The sequence below is a fragment of the Culex pipiens genome, chromosome 1 (genome assembly GCF_016801865.2).
Source record: "Culex pipiens pallens isolate TS chromosome 1, TS_CPP_V2, whole genome shotgun sequence".
Classification (NCBI taxonomy): domain Eukaryota; kingdom Metazoa; phylum Arthropoda; class Insecta; order Diptera; family Culicidae; genus Culex; species Culex pipiens.
Genome location: NC_068937.1, coordinates 76,243,338 through 76,258,239, shown reverse-complemented (window position 1 = coordinate 76,258,239; position 14,902 = coordinate 76,243,338). Strand labels below are relative to the sequence as shown.

Below are 14,902 nucleotides of genomic sequence, written 5' to 3'. Positions count from 1 at the left end.
GATTAATTTCTCGTTTTATTTAAAAAAATAAATCAAAAAAAAATAAATCAAATATGACGTTTAACACAAGCTGTTCAAATGTTAACTCCATGTTGCACAACTTGATAACTGATTCCTACCTTCAACTCATCTTCACGACTTTCACTAAGTACAGAACGCGCTGTAGAATTTTGCACACGTAGAAGATCATTAACGCGAGACTTAATCCTAGAAAGATAAGTAATGTTAAACAATTTTAAGCCAAAGAGTAAAATAGTTTATCCGTACTTGGACAAAAGATACTGAGCCTCGTCGTACTTGCAGATCCAAGTTGGCTGTTCAATGAAATTACTGCTTTCCCCCGATTGTCGATCTAGCAAGCCAACAGTTTGTAAGTTTGCCTTGAACCGGTTTGAATATAATGAAACGTGTATTTTTTTTAAATAAATATTAATATTTATAAAACAAGTTTTTAACATAATTTAATCGTTTTCGTTGTGCGAAGCAAGAAATTTTGGAGAAGCAAAAAGTTTTGGAGAAGCAAAAAGTTTTGGAGAAGCAAAAAGTTTTGGAGAAGTGAGTTTCTCTGAAAACATTGTAACCTATGAAGTTCAATATGCTTACTCGACCAACTAATCGATCCACGCGATAAAAATAATAATAATGGAGTCACTTACGGTGTCTGAGTAAATGTTTTTACTATACAATACGTTGTTCCGAAGCATGAAAAATAACTCAGTAAGGTTTCTTTGAGACATATTAATAATTTTGACAAAAAATCAAGTTTTAATATATTTATGTTGATGGTTTTACACTTTTATTTTCTTTCTGCACGTCAACAATAATATTTGAATAGATTCGTACACGCTTACTGGGGGAACTCAATTTTTAAGTTTTTTCAACCAAAATGAAGTTCGGTTTAGCGATGTCAATTTTGAGATGGGTTTGTTTTGATTTTAATTGTCAAATTCGAGATCACTGAACCGAACTTCATTTCCCAGACGGCAGAACATCTTGCGTCTGGCGGCGGCGGACGTTTGTCGGGGGTAATTCAAGACACTATTTATTTATGTTGGGTTCGTGTCCTTGGTTGGTTTGGGACCTGGATGTGTTTTTGCGGTTTTCACTTCGGCGAAAATTCGCCTCACACACACTCATGCGTTTTGGCATCTGTCAAAATCGGCCATTGCCAAAATTATTGCTGCTTGAAAAAAACCGCGTGCACGTCGTGCTCGTTCCGCGTCCGCATCCGCCCGGGAATTTTTTTTTTGTGTTGCTTGTTCCGAGTGCCGTTACCCTGTCCGTGTCCGTGTTCCGTGTTCGGAGTGTCCGTTTATGTGTTTCGACTGAAGTGGTGAAGTGTCTAGGAGTGAACTCTCGCGATAATTTTGGTGGTCTCGTTCGGGGAAAAAGGTAAGTTTTTTTTTATTCACTTTTATAGTTGAAATTCCGCATGGCCGGTTCCCTTAGAAGTTATCGTTTGGGGGACACTTTAAGAACCATACGAGCATGGATTGTGATGCGGAAATTGCTAATTGGCCGCTCTGGGAAAATGGCCACAACCCGGCATGGCCGGTTCCCTTGGGGGTGATCGTTTAGGGGACAACCCGGCATGGTCGGTTCCTTTGGGGGACATTTGAAGAATCATACTAGCAGGGATTGTGATACGAAAAATGAAAATTGCACGCTCGGGGAAAATGGCCACAACCCGGCATGGCCAGTTCCTTTGGGGGTGATCGTTTGGGGGACATTTTAAGAACCATACGAGCATGGATTGTGATGCGGAAAGTGCTGATTGGCCGCTCTGGGAAAATGGCCACAACCCGGCATGGCCGGTTCCTTTGTGGGTGATCGTTTGGGGGACAACCCGGCATGGTCGGTTCCTTTGGGGGACATTTGAAGAATCATACTAGCAGGGATTGTGATACGGAAAATGCTAATTGCACGCTCGGGGAAAATGGCCACAACCCGGCATGGCCGGTTCCCTTCGGGGTGATCGTTTGGGGGACATTTTAAGAACCATACGATTGGCATGGATTGTGATGCGGAAAATGCAAATTGGTACCATACTAGCATGAATTGTGATAAAAGAATAATTTTTTTAAAAATCAGAAATTTCAAAGCTTTTAAAAATTTATAAAATTTCAAAAACTTTAGAAACTTCAAAAATTTCAAACATTTTAAAAATTAAAAAAAAAAATATTTTTTTTCAAAATTTCCAAAAATTTAAAAATTAAAAAAAAAAACAGAAAAATGTCAAAACTTTCCAAAAATTTCAAAAGTTTTAAAAAAAAATCTAAGATTTTTCAAAGTTTACCGTCCACCTTCAATATTGTGCTCAAAAATTCTAGGGGCAAAAACAATGTTTTTCAAAAAACTTCAAAATTTCAATAAAATTACACGTGCAATCAACTGAAAACTATTCACAAAGCATTTCCCTGCGTTAATAATCACTTTGAGCATAATTGAAACACTTAAAAAAACAACTTATTTTTTTAATTTCAAAAATTTCAAAGAATTCAAAAAACTCAACATTTTTAAAAAATTTATAAAAATCAAAAATTTGACAATTTCTAAAATTTTTAAGATTTCTAAGATTGCTAAAATTTTTAAAATCTCTAAATTTTTAAAAATTTCAAAAATTTCAAAAATTTTAAAAAATTTCGGAAATTTCAAAAATTTTAAAATTTCAAAAATTTCAAAAACATCAAAAATTTCAAAAATTTCAAAAGTTTAAAAAAAAATTTCAAAAAAATCAAGAATTTTGAAGTAATTGAAATTTTTTTTAATGTCTAAAATTTCTTAAATTTCTAACATTTTTAACATTTAAAATTTATAAAATTTCAAAACTTTCAAAACTTTCAATAATTTCAAAAATTTCAATAATTGCAAAAATTTCAATAATTAAATTTCAAAAATTTCAAAAGTTTCAGTAATTTCAAAATTAAAATAAAATGTAAACAATTTTCAAAATTTCAAATACCTGAAAATTCAAAAAAATTTAAGATTTCTTAAATTTCTAAAATTTGATAAGGCCGTTGCAAATATTTTTCAAAGTTTATGTCGCCAAAAACAATATTTTTTCAAAAAACTTCAAAATTTTAATGAAATTACACGTGCGGTCAACTGACAACTATATTTAAAAAACATTTCCCTAAATTTCAAAAATTTCAAAAATTTCAAAAATTTCAAAAATTTCAAAAATTTCAAAAAATTTAAAAATTTCAAAAATTTCTAAAATTTTAAAAATTTTAAAATTTTTTAAAATTTCAAAAATTCCAAAAATTCCAAAAATTTCAAAAAATTTAAAAAATTCAAAAGTTTCAAAAAAAAATTTCAAAAAAATCAAGAATTTTGAAGTAATTGAAATTTTTTTTAATGTCTAAAATTTCTTAAATTTCTAACATTTTTAACATTTAAAATTTATAAAATTTCAAAACTTTCAAAACTTTCAATAATATCAAAAATATCAATAATTGCAAAAATTTCAATAATTAAATTTCAAAAATTTCAAAATTTTCAGTAATGTCAAAATTAAAATAAAATGTAATTAATTTTAAAAATTTCAAAGACCTGAAAATTCAAAAAAATTTAAGGCCGTTGCAAATATTTTTCAAAGTTTATGTCGCCACCCCCTCCCCCCCCCCCCCCCTCTTCAAAATTGGTATGAAAAATCAGGGGTCAAAAAAAAAATTCTAAAGAATTTATAAATTTCCATGAAAATAGAAATGCATTTTTTCTGCATTGATAATCATATTTCGCATGTTTGGGCTTGTTTAAACATGTTTTGAATTTTTATTAAATAACAATGTACAACACCGCACAAAAAATATTTTTCGCAAAAATTTTTTTGACAATGCTTAGATATTTTGGAAACTGTCATCATTTTCAAAATATAATTTTTTTTTTAAGATTTCAATGTTTTAAAAATAAAAAAAAATCTTTTTTACATTTTTGTAGTTTTTTGAATTTAAAAAATGTAAAAATAATTTAAATTCCGAAAATTCCAAAGTTTATGTCGCCAAAAACAATATTTTTTCAAAAAACTTCAAAATTTCAATGAAATTACACGTGCGGTCAACTGAAAACTATATTTAAAAAACATTTCCCTACGTTAATGATCACGTTGAGCATTAAATTTCAAAAGATTTCAAAAATTTCAAAAATTTTAAAAAATCAAAAAATTCAAAAAATTCACAAAAATCAAAAATTTCAAAAAATTAAAAAAAATCAAAATATTAAAAAAAATCAAAAAAATCAAAAAATTTAAAAAATTTCAAAAATTCAAAAAAAAAAATTTTTTAAATCTCAAAAAATTCAAAAATTTCAAAAATTTCAAAAACTTCAAAAATTTCAAAAATTTCAAAAATTTCTAAAATTTCAAAAATTTCAAAAATTTCAAAAATTTCAAAAATTTCAAAAATTTCAAAAATTTCAAAAATTTCAAAAATTTCAAAAATTTCAAAAATTTCAAAAATTTCAAAAATTTCAAAAATTTCAAAAATTTCAAAAATTTCAAAAATTTCAAAAATTTCAAAAATTTCAAAAATTTCAAAAATTTCAAAAATTTCAAAAATTTCAAAAATTTCAAAAATTTCAAAAATTTCAAAAATTTCAAAAATTTCAAAAATTTCAAAAATTTCAAAAATTTCAAAAATTTCAAAAATTTCAAAAATTTCAAAAATTTCAAAAATTTCAAAAAATTTAAAAATTTCAAAAATTTCAAAAATTTCAAAAATTTCAAAAATTTCAAAAATTTCAAAAATTTCAAAAATTTCAAAAATTTCAAAAATTTCAAAAATTTCAAAAATTTCAAAAATTTCAAAAATTTCAAAAATTTCAAAAATTTCAAAAATTTCAAAAATTTCAAAAATTTCAAAAATTTCAAAAATTTCAAAAATTTCAAAAATTTCAAAAATTTCAAAAATTTCAAAAATTTCAAAAAATTTAAAAATTTCAAAAATTTCAAAAATTTCAAAAATTTCAAAAATTTCAAAAATTTCAAAAATTTCAAAAATTTCAAAAATTTCAAAAATTTCAAAAATTTCAAAAATTTCAAAAATTTCAAAAATTTCAAAAATTTCAAAAATTTCAAAAATTTCAAAAATTTCAAAAATTTCAAAATTTTCAAAAATTTCAAAAATTTCAAAAATTTCAAAAATTTCAAAAATTTCAGAAATTTCAAAAATTTCAAAAATTTCAAAAATTTCAAAAATTTCAAAAATTTCAAAAATTTCAAAAATTTCAAAAATTTCAAAAATTTCAAAAATTTCAAAAATTTCAAAAATTTCAAAAATTTCAAAAATTTCAGAAATTTCAAAAATTTCAAAAATTTCAAAAATTTTAAAAATTTCAAAAATTTCAAAAATTTTAAAAATTTCTAAAATTTCTAAAATTTCTAAAATTTTAAAAATTTTAAAAATTTTGAAAAATTTCGGAAATTCCAAAAATTTCAAAAATTTCAAAAATTTCAAAAATTTCAAAAATTTCAAAAATTTCAAAAATTTCAAAAATTTCAAAAATTTCAAAAATTTCAAAAATTTCAAAAATTTCAAAAATTTCAAAAATTTCAAAAATTTCAAAAATTTCAAAAATTTCAAAAATTTCAAAAATTTCAAAAATTTCAAAAGTTTCAAAAAAATCAAGAATTTTGAAGTAATTGAAATTTTTTTTAACGTCTAAAACTTCTTAAATTTCTAACATTTTTAACATTTAAAATTTATAAAATTTCAAAACTTTCAAAACTTTCAATAATTTCAAAAATTTAAATAATTGCAAAAATTTCAATAATTAAATTTCAAAAATTTCAAAAGATTCAGTAATGTCAAAATTAAAATAAAATGTAAACAATTTTAAAAATTTCAAAGACCTGAAAATTCAAAAAAATTTAAGATTTCTTAAATTTCTAAAATTTGATAAGGCCGTTGCAAATATTTTTCAAAGTTTATGTCGCCAAAAACAATATTTTTTCAAAAACTTCAAAATTTTAATGAAATTACACGTGCGGTCAACTGACAACTATATTTAAAAAACATTTCCCTACGTTAATGATCACGTTGAGCATTAAATTTCAAAAATTTCAAAAAATTCAAAATTTCGAAAAAATTCAAAAGATTTCAAAAAATTCAAAAATTTTAAAAAATTCTTAAATTTTAAAAAATTCAAAAAATTCAAAAATTTCAAAAATTTCAAAAATTTCAAAAATTTCAAAAATTTCAAAAATTTCAAAAATTTCAAAAATTTTAAAAATTTCAAAAATTTCAAAAATTTCAAAAATTTCAAAAATTTCAAAAATTTCAAAAATTTCAAAAATTTCAAAAATTTCAAAAATTTCAAAAATTTCAAAAATTTCAAAAATTTCAAAAATTTCAAAAATTTCAAAAATTTCAAAAATTTCAAAAATTTCAAAAATTTCAAAAATTTCAAAAATTTCAAAAATTTCAAAAATTTCAAAAATTTCAAAAATTTCAAAAATTTCAAAAATTTCAAAAATTTCAAAAATTTCAAAAATTTCAAAAATTTCAAAAATTTCAAAAATTTCAAAAATTTCAAAAATTTCAAAAATTTCAAAAATTTCAAAAATTTCAAAAATTTCAAAAATTTCAAAAATTTCAAAAATTTCAAAAATTTCAAAAATTTCAAAAATTTCAAAAATTTCAAAAATTTTAAAAATTTCAAAAATTTCAAAAATTTCAAAAATTTCAAAAATTTCAAAAATTTCAAAACTTCAAAAATTTCAAAAATTTCAAAAATTTTAAAAATTTTAAAAATTTCAAAAATTCCAAAAATTTCAAAAATTTCGAAAATGTCAAAAACTTCAAAAATTTTAAAAATTTCAAAAATTTCAAAATTTTTAAAAATTTCAAAAATTTCAAAAATTTCAAAAGTTTCAAAAAAAACAAGAATTTTGAAGCAATTGAAATTTTTTTTAATGTCTAAAACTTCTTAAATTTCTAACATTTTTAACATTTAAAATTTATAAAATTTCAAAACTTTCAAAACTTTCAATAATTTCAAAAATTTCAATAATTGCAAAAATTTCAATAATTAAATTTCAAAAATTTCAAAAGTTTCAGTAATGTCAAAATTAAAATAAAATGTAAACAATTTTAAAAATTTCAAAGACCTGAAAATTCAAAAAAAATTAAGATTTCTTAAATTTCTAAAATTTGATAAGGCCGTTGCAAATATTTTTCAAAGTTTATGTCGCCAAAAACAATATTTTTTCAAAAAACTTCAAAATTTTAATGAAATTACACGTGCGGTCAACTGACAACTATATTTAAAAAACATTTCCCTACGTTAATGATCACGTTGAGTATTAAATTTCAAAAATTTCAAAAAATTCAAAAATTTCAAAAAATTTCAAAAATTTCAAAAATTTCCAAAAATTTCAAAAAATTCAAAAATTTTAAAAAATTCTAAAAAATCAATAAATTTAAAAAATTAAAAAAATTAAAAAAAATCAAAAAATTCAAAAAAAATATTTGTTTTTAAATCTCAAAAATTTCAAAAATTTCAAAAATATCAAAGACTTGAAAATTAAAAAAAATTTAAGATTTCTTAAATTTCTAAAATTTGATAAGGCCGTTGCAAATATTTTTCAAAGTTTATGTCGCCACCCCCTCCCCCCCCTCTTCAAAATTGGTATGAAAAATCAGGGGGCAAAAAAAAATTTCTAAAGAATTTATAAATTTCCATGAAAATAGAAATGCATTTTTTCTGCATTGATAATCATATTTCGCATGTTTGGGCTTGTTTAAACATGTTTTGAATTTTTATTAAATAACAATGTACAACACCGCAAAAAAAAATATTTTTCGCAAATTTTTTTTTTGACAATGCTGGCGACGGATGACCACCTCGGGCTGCTGCTGAACCTGCCGGAAGAGGCGAGGAGGAGGACGGTCCGAACATCCGGGACGTTGGCCGAGTTCAAGAAAAGCTGGAGAGTCCATCGAAGACGGACGACCACCTCGGGCTGCTGCTGAACCTGCCGGAAGAGGCGAGGAGGAGGACGGTCCGAACATCCGGGACGTTGGCCGAGTTCAAGAAAAGCTGGAGAGTCCATCGGCGACGGACGACCACCTCGGGCTGCTGTTGAACCTGCCGGAAGAGGCGAGGAGGAGGACGGTCCGAACTTCCGGGACGTTGGCGCCGAGTTCAAGAAAAGCTGGAGAGTCCATCGGCGACGGACGACCACCTCGGGCTGCTGTTGAACCTGCCGGAAGAGGCGAGGAGGAGGACGGTCCGAACTTCCGGGACGTTGGCCGAGTTCAAGAAAAGCTGGAGAGTCCATCGGAGACGGATGACCACCTCGGGCTGCTGCTGAACCTGCCGGAAGAGGCGAGGAGGAGGAGGACGGTCAACACAGCCGGAACCGTGGCCAAGTTCAAGAACCTGTGAGTATGATGCCTCATTTCAAAGTTATTGAACTAAAAGTTTTCTTCTCGTTCCTTTTTCACAGATTCTAAATCTGATTCCAAGAACATCTCCTTGGCCCCCTCGAAAAGCTGAACCTGCTGGAAGAGGCGAGGAGGAGGACGGTCCGAACATCCGGGACGTTGGCCGAGTTCAAGAACAGCTGGAGAATCCATCGGAGACGGACGACCACCTCGGGCTGCTGTTGAACCTGCCGGAAGAGGCGAGGAGGAGGACGGTCCGAACTTCCGGGACGTTGGCGCCGAGTTCAAGAAAAGCTGGAGAGTCCATCGGCGACGGACGACCACCTCGGGCTGCTGTTGAACCTGCCGGAAGAGGCGAGGAGGAGGACGGTCCGAACTTCCGGGACGTTGGCCGAGTTCAAGAACAGCTGGAGAATCCATCGGAGACGGACGACCACCTCGGGCTGCTGCTGAACCTGCCGGGAGAGGCGAGGAGGAGGAGGACGGTCAACACAGTCGGAACCGTGGCCAAGTTCAAGATCCTGTGAGTATGATGCCTCATTTCAAAGTTATTGAACTAAAAGTTTTCTTCCCGTTCCTTTTTCACAGATTCTAAATCCGATTCCACCCCATCCGAGACCACCTCGGGCTGCTGCTGAACCTGCCGGGAGAGGCGAGGAGGAGGACGGTCAACACAGCCGGGACGTTGGACGAGTTCAAGAACAGCTGGAGAATCCATCGGAGACGGACGACCACCTCGGGCTGCTGTTGAACATGCCGGAAGAGGCGAGGAGGAGGAGGACGGTCAACACAGCCGGAACCGTGGCCAAGTTCAAGAACCTGTGAGTATGATGCCTCATTTCAAAGTTATTGAACTAAAAGTTTTCTTCTCGTTCCTTTTTCACAGATTCTAAATCTGATTCCAAGAACATCTCCTTGGCCCCCTCGAAAAGCTGAACCTGCTGGAAGAGGCGAGGAGGAGGACGGTCCGAACATCCGGGACGTTGGCCGAGTTCAAGAACAGCTGGAGAATCCATCGGAGACGGACGACCACCTCGGGCTGCTGTTGAACCTGCCGGAAGAGGCGAGGAGGAGGACGGTCTGAACATCCGGGACGTTGGCCGAGTTCAAGAAAAGCTGGAGAGTCCATCGGCGACGGATGACCACCTCGGGCTGCTGCTGAACCTGCCGGGAGAGGCGAGGAGGAGGACGGTCAACACAGCCGGGACGTTGGCCGAGTTCAAGAACAGCTGGAGAATCCATCGGAGACGGACGACCACCTCGGGCTGCTGTTGAACATGCCGGAAGAGGTGAGGAGGAGGACGGTCTGAACATCCGGGACGTTGGCCGAGTTCAAGAAAAGCTGGAGAGTCCATCGGCGACGGATGACCACCTCGGGCTGCTGCTGAACCTGCCGGAAGAGGTGAGGAGGAGGACGGTCTGAACATCCGGGACGTTGGCCGAGTTCAAGAAAAGCTGGAGAGTCCATCGGAGACGGATGACCACCTCGGGCTGCTGCTGAACCTGCCGGAAGAGGCGAGGAGGAGGAGGACGGTCAACACAGCCGGAACCGTGGCCAAGTTCAAGAACCTGTGAGTATGATGCCTCATTTCAAAGTTATTGAACTAAAAGTTTTCTTCTCGTTCCTTTTTCACAGATTCTAAATCTGATTCCAAGAACATCTCCTTGGCCCCCTCGAAAAGCTGAACCTGCTGGAAGAGGCGAGGAGGAGGACGGTCCGAACATCCGGGACGTTGGCCGAGTTCAAGAACAGCTGGAGAATCCATCGGAGACGGACGACCACCTCGGGCTGCTGTTGAACCTGCCGGAAGAGGCGAGGAGGAGGACGGTCCGAACTTCCGGGACGTTGGCGCCGAGTTCAAGAAAAGCTGGAGAGTCCATCGGCGACGGACGACCACCTCGGGCTGCTGTTGAACCTGCCGGAAGAGGCGAGGAGGAGGACGGTCTGAACATCCGGGACGTTGGCCGAGTTCAAGAAAAGCTGGAGAGTCCATCGGAGACGGATGACCACCTCGGGCTGCTGCTGAACCTGCCGGAAGAGGTGAGGAGGAGGACGGTCTGAACATCCGGGACGTTGGCCGAGTTCAAGAACAGCTGGAGAATCCATCGGAGACGGACGACCACCTCGGGCTGCTGTTGAACATGCCGGAAGAGGTGAGGAGGAGGACGGTCTGAACATCCGGGACGTTGGCCGAGTTCAAGAAAAGCTGGAGAGTCCATCGGAGACGGATGACCACCTCGGGCTGCTGCTGAACCTGCCGGAAGAGGTGAGGAGGAGGACGGTCTGAACATCCGGGACGTTGGCCGAGTTCAAGAACAGCTGGAGAATCCATCGGAGACGGACGACCACCTCGGGCTGCTGTTGAACATGCCGGAAGAGGTGAGGAGGAGGACGGTCTGAACATCCGGGACGTTGGCCGAGTTCAAGAAAAGCTGGAGAGTCCATCGGAGACGGATGACCACCTCGGGCTGCTGCTGAACCTGCCGGAAGAGGTGAGGAGGAGGACGGTCTGAACATCCGGGACGTTGGCCGAGTTCAAGAAAAGCTGGAGAGTCCATCGGAGACGGATGACCACCTCGGGCTGCTGTTGAACATGCCGGAAGAGGTGAGGAGGAGGACGGTCTGAACATCCGGGACGTTGGCCGAGTTCAAGAAAAGCTGGAGAGTCCATCGGAGACGGATGACCACCTCGGGCTGCTGCTGAACCTGCCGGAAGAGGCGAGGAGGAGGAGGACGGTCAACACAGCCGGAACCGTGGCCAAGTTCAAGAACCTGTGAGTATGATGCCTCATTTCAAAGTTATTGAACTAAAAGTTTTCTTCTCGTTCCTTTTTCACAGATTCTAAATCTGATTCCAAGAACATCTCCTTGGCCCCCTCGAAAAGCTGAACCTGCTGGAAGAGGCGAGGAGGAGGACGGTCCGAACATCCGGGACGTTGGCCGAGTTCAAGAACAGCTGGAGAATCCATCGGAGACGGACGACCACCTCGGGCTGCTGTTGAACCTGCCGGAAGAGGCGAGGAGGAGGACGGTCCGAACTTCCGGGACGTTGGCGCCGAGTTCAAGAAAAGCTGGAGAGTCCATCGGCGACGGACGACCACCTCGGGCTGCTGTTGAACCTGCCGGAAGAGGCGAGGAGGAGGACGGTCCGAACTTCCGGGACGTTGGCCGAGTTCAAGAACAGCTGGAGAATCCATCGGAGACGGACGACCACCTCGGGCTGCTGCTGAACCTGCCGGGAGAGGCGAGGAGGAGGAGGACGGTCAACACAGCCGGAACCGTGGCCAAGTTCAAGATCCTGTGAGTATGATGCCTCATTTCAAAGTTATTGAACTAAAAGTTTTCTTCCCGTTCCTTTTTCACAGATTCTAAATCCGATTCCACCCCATCCGAGACCACCTCGGGCTGCTGCTGAACCTGCCGGGAGAGGCGAGGAGGAGGACGGTCAACACAGCCGGGACGTTGGACGAGTTCAAGAACAGCTGGAGAATCCATCGGAGACGGACGACCACCTCGGGCTGCTGTTGAACATGCCGGAAGAGGTGAGGAGGAGGACGGTCTGAACATCCGGGACGTTGGCCGAGTTCAAGAAAAGCTGGAGAGTCCATCGGCGACGGATGACCACCTCGGGCTGCTGCTGAACCTGCCGGGAGAGGCGAGGAGGAGGACGGTCAACACAGCCGGGACGTTGGCCGAGTTCAAGAACAGCTGGAGAATCCATCGGAGACGGACGACCACCTCGGGCTGCTGTTGAACATGCCGGAAGAGGTGAGGAGGAGGACGGTCTGAACATCCGGGACGTTGGCCGAGTTCAAGAAAAGCTGGAGAGTCCATCGGCGACGGATGACCACCTCGGGCTGCTGCTGAACCTGCCGGAAGAGGTGAGGAGGAGGACGGTCTGAACATCCGGGACGTTGGCCGAGTTCAAGAAAAGCTGGAGAGTCCATCGGAGACGGATGACCACCTCGGGCTGCTGCTGAACCTGCCGGAAGAGGCGAGGAGGAGGAGGACGGTCAACACAGCCGGAACCGTGGCCAAGTTCAAGAACCTGTGAGTATGATGCCTCATTTCAAAGTTATTGAACTAAAAGTTTTCTTCTCGTTCCTTTTTCACAGATTCTAAATCTGATTCCAAGAACATCTCCTTGGCCCCCTCGAAAAGCTGAACCTGCTGGAAGAGGCGAGGAGGAGGACGGTCCGAACATCCGGGACGTTGGCCGAGTTCAAGAACAGCTGGAGAATCCATCGGAGACGGACGACCACCTCGGGCTGCTGTTGAACCTGCCGGAAGAGGCGAGGAGGAGGACGGTCCGAACTTCCGGGACGTTGGCGCCGAGTTCAAGAAAAGCTGGAGAGTCCATCGGCGACGGACGACCACCTCGGGCTGCTGTTGAACCTGCCGGAAGAGGCGAGGAGGAGGACGGTCCGAACTTCCGGGACGTTGGCACCGAGTTCAAGAAAAGCTGGAGAGTCCATCGGAGACGGATGACCACCTCGGGCTGCTGCTGAACCTGCCGGAAGAGGTGAGGAGGAGGACGGTCTGAACATCCGGGACGTTGGCCGAGTTCAAGAAAAGCTGGAGAGTCCATCGGAGACGGATGACCACCTCGGGCTGCTGCTGAACCTGCCGGAAGAGGCGAGGAGGAGGAGGACGGTCAACACAGCCGGAACCGTGGCCAAGTTCAAGAACCTGTGAGTATGATGCCTCATTTCAAAGTTATTGAACTAAAAGTTTTCTTCTCGTTCCTTTTTCACAGATTCTAAATCTGATTCCAAGAACATCTCCTTGGCCCCCTCGAAAAGCTGAACCTGCTGGAAGAGGCGAGGAGGAGGACGGTCCGAACATCCGGGACGTTGGCCGAGTTCAAGAACAGCTGGAGAATCCATCGGAGACGGACGACCACCTCGGGCTGCTGTTGAACCTGCCGGAAGAGGCGAGGAGGAGGACGGTCCGAACATCCGGGACGTTGGCCGAGTTCAAGAAAAGCTGGAGAGTCCATCGGAGACGGACGACCACCTCGGGCTGCTGCTGAACCTGCCGGAAGAGGCGAGGAGGAGGACGGTCCGAACATCCGGGACGTTGGCCGAGTTCAAGAAAAGCTGGAGAGTCCATCGGCGACGGATGACCACCTCGGGCTGCTGCTGAACCTGCCGGGAGAGGCGAGGAGGAGGACGGTCAACACAGCCGGGACTTTGGACGAGTTCAAGAACAGCTGGAGAATCCATCGGAGACGGACGACCACCTCGGGCTGCTGTTGAACATGCCGGAAGAGGTGAGGAGGAGGACGGTCCGAACTTCCGGGACGTTGGCCGAGTTCAAGAACAGCTGGAGAATCCATCGGAGACGGACGACCACCTCGGGCTGCTGCTGAACCTGCCGGGAGAGGCGAGGAGGAGGACGGTCTGAACATCTGGGACGTTGGCCGAGTTCAAGAGCAGCTGGAAAGTCCATCGGAGACGGATGACCACCTCGGGCTGCTGCTGAACCTGCCGGGAGAGGCGAGGAGGAGGAGGACGGTCAACACAGCCGGAACCGTGGCCAAGTTCAAGAACCTGTGAGTATGATGCCTCATTTCAAAGTTATTGAACTAAAAGTTTTCTTCCCGTTCCTTTTTCACAGATTCTAAATCCGATTCCAAGAACATCATCTCCTTGGCCCCCTCGAAAAGCTGAACCTGCAGGAAAAGGCGAGGAGGAGGACGGTCCGAACATCCGGGACGTTGGCCGAGTTAAAGAAAAGCTGGAGAGTCCATCGGCGACGGATGACCACCTCGGGCTGCTGCTGAACCTGCCGGAAGAGGCGAGGAGGAGGACGGTCCGAACATCCGGGACGTTGGCCGAGTTCAAGAAAAGCTGGAGAGTCCATCGGAGACGGACGACCACCTCGGGCTGCTGCTGAACCTGCCGGAAGAGGCGAGGAGGAGGACGGTCCGAACATCCGGGACGTTGGCCGAGTTCAAGAGCAGCTGGAAAGTCCATCGGAGACGGATGACCACCTCGGGCTGCTGCTGAACCTGCCGGGAGAGGCGAGGAGGAGGAGGACGGTCAACACAGCCGGAACCGTGGCCAAGTTCAAGAACCTGTGAGTATGATGCCTCATTTCAAAGTTATTGAACTAAAGGTTTTCTTCCCGTTCCTTTTTCACAGATTCTAAATCCGATTCCACCCCATCCGAGACCACCTCGGGCTGCTGAACCTGCCGAAAGAGGCGAGGAGAAGGACGGTTTGCACAGCCGGGATTGACAGACTTGAGACTTTTCCGGAGACGGTTGACCACTTTCGGTTGTGGTTACTGAATCCGCCGGAAAAAGCAAATTCAAAGACGGTGCGCTGCTTATTCATTAACCCTATTTTTTACGTGATATTTTTACATTAATAAACTTTAATTGTTACGCTGAGTGTATCTAAATTTGTTTTATTTTGTAGAAACTTGTTTATTACAGAAAACAGCAAAAAACAGTATAAAAAGAAGAAAACCAAGAAGAAAACCACTCCACGAAATACGTCCGATTTTTTGC

General features: G+C 39.0%; 4 protein-coding genes across 4 annotated transcripts; 2 read left to right on the top strand and 2 right to left on the bottom strand.

Moving 5' to 3' along the window:
* Positions 1–40: 40 nt before the first annotated feature.
* On the bottom strand, positions 41–1,065 carry LOC128092285 (uncharacterized). Its single transcript, XM_052706075.1, has 3 exons — positions 657–1,065; positions 268–380; positions 41–207 (listed from the first exon to the last, which is right to left on the bottom strand). The coding sequence occupies exons 1-3, from the start codon at positions 735–737 to the stop codon at positions 75–77; spliced, it is 327 nt and encodes a 108-aa protein (XP_052562035.1). The 5' UTR covers positions 738–1,065; the 3' UTR covers positions 41–74.
* A 137-nt stretch (positions 1,066–1,202) lies between these two features.
* LOC128092374 (uncharacterized) lies at positions 1,203–8,379 on the bottom strand. Its single transcript, XM_052706074.1, has 2 exons — positions 7,828–8,379; positions 1,203–1,393 (listed from the first exon to the last, which is right to left on the bottom strand). Exons 1-2 carry the CDS (start codon positions 8,276–8,278, stop codon positions 1,272–1,274), a joined length of 573 nt encoding a protein of 190 aa, XP_052562034.1. The 5' UTR covers positions 8,279–8,379; the 3' UTR covers positions 1,203–1,271.
* Positions 8,380–8,390: 11 nt separating this feature from the next.
* On the top strand, positions 8,391–9,916 carry LOC128092331 (uncharacterized). The gene is made up of 4 exons (XM_052705969.1): positions 8,391–8,405; positions 8,447–8,907; positions 8,973–9,205; positions 9,271–9,916. The coding sequence occupies exons 1-3, from the start codon at positions 8,391–8,393 to the stop codon at positions 8,977–8,979; spliced, it is 483 nt and encodes a 160-aa protein (XP_052561929.1). The 3' UTR covers positions 8,980–9,205; positions 9,271–9,916.
* A 1,062-nt stretch (positions 9,917–10,978) lies between these two features.
* Positions 10,979–14,787, top strand: LOC128092330 (uncharacterized). The gene is made up of 4 exons (XM_052705968.1): positions 10,979–10,990; positions 11,225–11,685; positions 14,005–14,466; positions 14,532–14,787. The coding sequence occupies exons 1-3, from the start codon at positions 10,979–10,981 to the stop codon at positions 14,009–14,011; spliced, it is 480 nt and encodes a 159-aa protein (XP_052561928.1). The 3' UTR covers positions 14,012–14,466; positions 14,532–14,787.
* Positions 14,788–14,902: the final 115 nt, after the last annotated feature.

Bases quoted from the DNA above. Each gene is read 5' to 3' on its own strand.
- LOC128092285 (XM_052706075.1), bottom strand. From the start codon at position 737: ATGTCTCAAAGAAACCTTACTGAGTTATTTTTCATGCTTCGGAACAAC. The intron at 381-656 runs GTAAGTGACTCC...AACCGGTTCAAG, and splicing joins AAAACATTTACTCAGACACC to GCAAACTTACAAACTGTTGG. The intron at 208-267 runs GTACGGATAAAC...TTATCTTTCTAG, and splicing joins GCTCAGTATCTTTTGTCCAA to GATTAAGTCTCGCGTTAATG.
- LOC128092374 (XM_052706074.1), bottom strand. From the start codon at position 8,278: ATGGACTCTCCAGCTTTTCTTGAACTCGGCCAACGTCCCGGAAGTTCG. The intron at 1,394-7,827 runs CCAGCATTGTCA...AAAAAAAACTTA, and splicing joins CCCGAGGTGGTCATCCGTCG to CCTTTTTCCCCGAACGAGAC.